Source organism: Lethenteron reissneri, chromosome 69 (assembly GCF_015708825.2).
Source record: "Lethenteron reissneri isolate LAM-NWPU_2019-01 chromosome 69, ASM1570882v1, whole genome shotgun sequence".
Taxonomy (NCBI): Eukaryota; Metazoa; Chordata; class Hyperoartia; order Petromyzontiformes; family Petromyzontidae; genus Lethenteron; species Lethenteron reissneri.
Window position 1 is genome coordinate 1,442,430 of NC_083847.1, and position 3,715 is coordinate 1,446,144.

Sequence of the window (3,715 nt, forward strand, 5' to 3'; positions counted from 1 at the left end):
TTTTGCTCACATTTTTTTTGCCGAAATCTTCTTGCTAGAATATTTTTTGCTCAAATTTTCTTGCAAAAATATTTTTTTTTGCTCAAATTTTCTTGCAATAAATTTTTTTTGCTCAAATTTTCTTGCATTAATTTTTTTTTGCTGAAATCTTCTTGCTAGAATTTTTTTGCTGAAATTTTCTTGCAATAAATATTTTTTTTTGCTAAAATTTTCTTGCAATAATTTTTTTTGCTGAAATCTTCTTGCTAGAATTTTTTTGCTCAAATTTTATTGCAATACATTTTTTTTTTGCTCAAATTCTCTTGCCGTGGTTAACCCACCTCATGATGATGATTATGATTGCTCGTGTCGCGATCGAAACGTCGTGATTTACTTTATTTATACCCTACGTGACTTTACCGAAAGAACTAAAGACGCACAGACTCCAAATATAAAGCAGCAGGCATTCGTCAGGTTCGGGGTCGAACAGACCGAAGCCACCGGCCATAGTCACGGTGGGCTGTCATAATCCTCGCAGCTGATTGGATAAGAGCCCCACAGAAGACACGCCCTCTATCGTCCGTCTCATGAATATTCATGAGTTGGAAGAGGAGCTGATTGGATAACAATGCGCCTGAAGCCACGCCCATAGTCACGGTGGGCTGTCATAATCCTTGCAGCTGATTGGATAAGAGTCTCCACGTCCATCGCAAGAGCTGATTGGCTAAGAGCCTGCCGAAGCCACGCCTCCATATCGTCCATCTCATGAATATTCATTTATTTAACGAGGTAAGAGCTGATTGGATAACTGGCTGAAGCCACGCCCTTCCCCACTGTGGGCTGTCATAATCCTCGCAGCTGATTGGCTAAGAGCCCCAGCAGGAAGACACGCCCTCTATCGCCCGTCTCATGAATATTCATGAGATAAACAACACGCAGAAGAGAGCTGATTGGATCACCGATCCGAAGCCACGCCCATTCACCGTGGGCCGTCGTAATCCTCGCAGCCGATTGGATAAACGCCCGGCTGAAGACACGCCCATACATCGCCCGTCTCATGAATATTCATGAGCTCGCGGGAGGGAGTTGACCAATCAGACGCGTGGCTCGCGGTACGTCCGGGTGCAAAGCAGCTCAGATCGCCCATTGCTCTTAGCGCAGTGGGACTCAACTGAATTGGTAAGACGACGTTATAATCTTTAATATTTTTAAATTTTTAAGCGCACGCGTCCACACTTCACCTATGTTTCGCACCCCTTTAAATCACGTCGTTGTTGTTACATCTTTTAATTTTATTTCGCTGTTTTTTCCGTTGCGTGCGGTTACTTTAGGACGTTTTCTTGTTTCCGATTTAAAGCTTTCGTGACTGATTCATCTTCTTGGTTCTTTCGGTAAAGTCACCACGTAGAAGGGAAATAAAAAAATAAAAAAAATAATTCTAGATTTGAAGCTTTCGTGACTGCAATGATTCATACGCTTAGGTTTTTTCGGTAAAGTCACGTAGGGAAATAAATAAATCAATAACGCTTTTTTATATTAATTATAGTAGAAATACAATAATAAATTACGACGTTTCGTGTTGCCTCCGAAAAAAAAACCTAAGAGTATAATAAAATAAAACAATAAAATTATTACGACGTTTCGGCCACAACGCAGGATGCTTGCGTTGTGGCCGAAACGTCGTACGAATTTTATTTTGTTACATTTTTATTATTTTATTATTTCCCTTCTACGTGACTTTACCGAATATTATGTTTCTTATTCATGTTTTGGTTGCACCCCGAGTCAAGAGCTGCATCAATCATGGGGCTATACCGAATACATGAACACTGACACTTTAACGTTGTAACAGAAGCGCTTTATAGCTCATATGGTTTAATCCTCCCCCTCCCTCCCCACCCAGCAGTGAGCCGGACGCAACGTGGAGCCATGAAGGACGACGTCGTCATCGTCTCCGCCGTTCGCACTCCCATCGGTTCGCTCCAATGTTCACTGAGTGGGGGGGGGGGGCTGTGAGATGTTGACTACCTCGCCTGGTACACAGGAGGTCGTGGGTTCGATCCCGTCCCTGATATCACAGTGGCTAGGAGATGTTGACTACCTCGCCTGGTACACAGGAGGTCGTGGGTTCGATCCCGACCCTGACACCACAGTGGCTGTGAGATGTTGACTACCTCGCCTGGTGCACAGGAGGTCGTGGGTTTGATCCCTACCCCCCAATCGCCACGCTGGCGAGATGTTGACTACCTCAGACTCACACAGAGACCCACAGACTCACACAGAGACCCACAGACTCACACAGAGACCCACAGACTCGCACAGAGACCCGCAGATTCACACAGAGACCCACAGACTCACACAGAGACCCACAGACTCACGCAGAGACCCACAGACTCACGCAGAGACCCACAGACTCACGCAGAGACCCACAGACTCACACAGAGACTCACACAGAGACCCACAGACTCACACAGAGACCCACAGACTCGCACAGAGACCCGCAGATTCACACAGAGACCCACAGACTCACACAGAGACCCACAGACTCACGCAGAGACCCACAGACTCACACAGAGACCCACAGACTCACACAGAGACCCACAGACTCGCACAGAGACCCGCAGATTCACACAGAGACCCACAGACTCACACAGAGACCCACAGACTCACGCAGAGACCCACAGACTCACGCAGAGACCCACAGACTCACGCAGAGACCCACAGACTCACACAGAGACTCACACAGAGACCCACAGACTCACACAGAGACCCACAGACTCGCACAGAGACCCGCAGATTCACACAGAGACCCACAGACTCACACAGAGACCCACAGACTCACGCAGAGACCCACAGACTCACACAGAGACCCACAGACTCACACAGAGACCCACAGACTCACACAGAGACCCACAGACTCACGCAGAGACCCACAGACTCACGCAGAGACCCACAGACTCACGCAGAGACCCACAGACTCACGCAGAGACCCACAGACTCACGCAGAGACCCACAGACTCACACAGAGACCCACAGACTCACACAGAGACCCACAGACTCACACAGAGACCCGCAGATTCACACAGAGACCCACAGATTCACACAGAGACCCACAGACTCACACAGAGACCCACAGACTCACACAGAGACTCACGCAGAGACCCACAGACTCACACAGAGACCCACAGACTCACACAGACTCACACAGAGACTCACAGACTCACGCAGAGACCCACAGACTCACACAGAGACCCACAGACTCACACAGAGACTCACACAGAGACCCACAGACTCACAGAGAGACTCACAGACTCACAGAGACCCACAGACTCACACAGAGACTCACACAGAGACTCACAGACTCACACAGAGACCCGCAGATTCACACAGAGACCCACAGACTCACGCAGAGACCCACAGACTCACACAGAGACCCACAGACTCACACAGAGACTCACGCAGAGACCCACAGACTCACACAGAGACCCACAGACTCACACAGAGACTCACACAGAGACTCACAGACTCACGCAGAGACTCACAGACTCACACAGAGACCCACAGACTCGCACAGAGACCCGCAGATTCACACAGAGACCCACAGACTCACACAGAGACCCACAGACTCACGCAGAGACCCACAGACTCACGCAGAGACCCACAGACTCACGCAGAGACCCACAGACTCACACAGAGACTCACACAGAGACCCACAGACTCACACAGAGACCCACAG

The 3,715-nt window shown here is 48.7% G+C and overlaps 1 protein-coding gene across 2 annotated transcripts in view; it reads left to right on the forward strand.

Moving 5' to 3' along the window:
• Positions 1–1,076: 1,076 nt before the first annotated feature.
• Positions 1,077–3,715, forward strand: part of LOC133360809 (acetyl-CoA acetyltransferase, cytosolic-like) — a 19,009-nt gene continuing 16,370 nt past the window's right edge. Inside the window, exons 1-2 of one of the 2 annotated variants that reach the window (XM_061579680.1) lie at positions 1,077–1,158; positions 1,886–1,954. In XM_061579680.1, the coding sequence (XP_061435664.1) occupies positions 1,909–1,954 (46 nt within the window). In that variant the 5' untranslated portion in view covers positions 1,077–1,158; positions 1,886–1,908. Of the gene's footprint in view, positions 1,159–1,882; positions 1,955–3,715 lie in introns of both variants that reach the window. The other variant, XM_061579679.1, reaches the window with a different exon arrangement.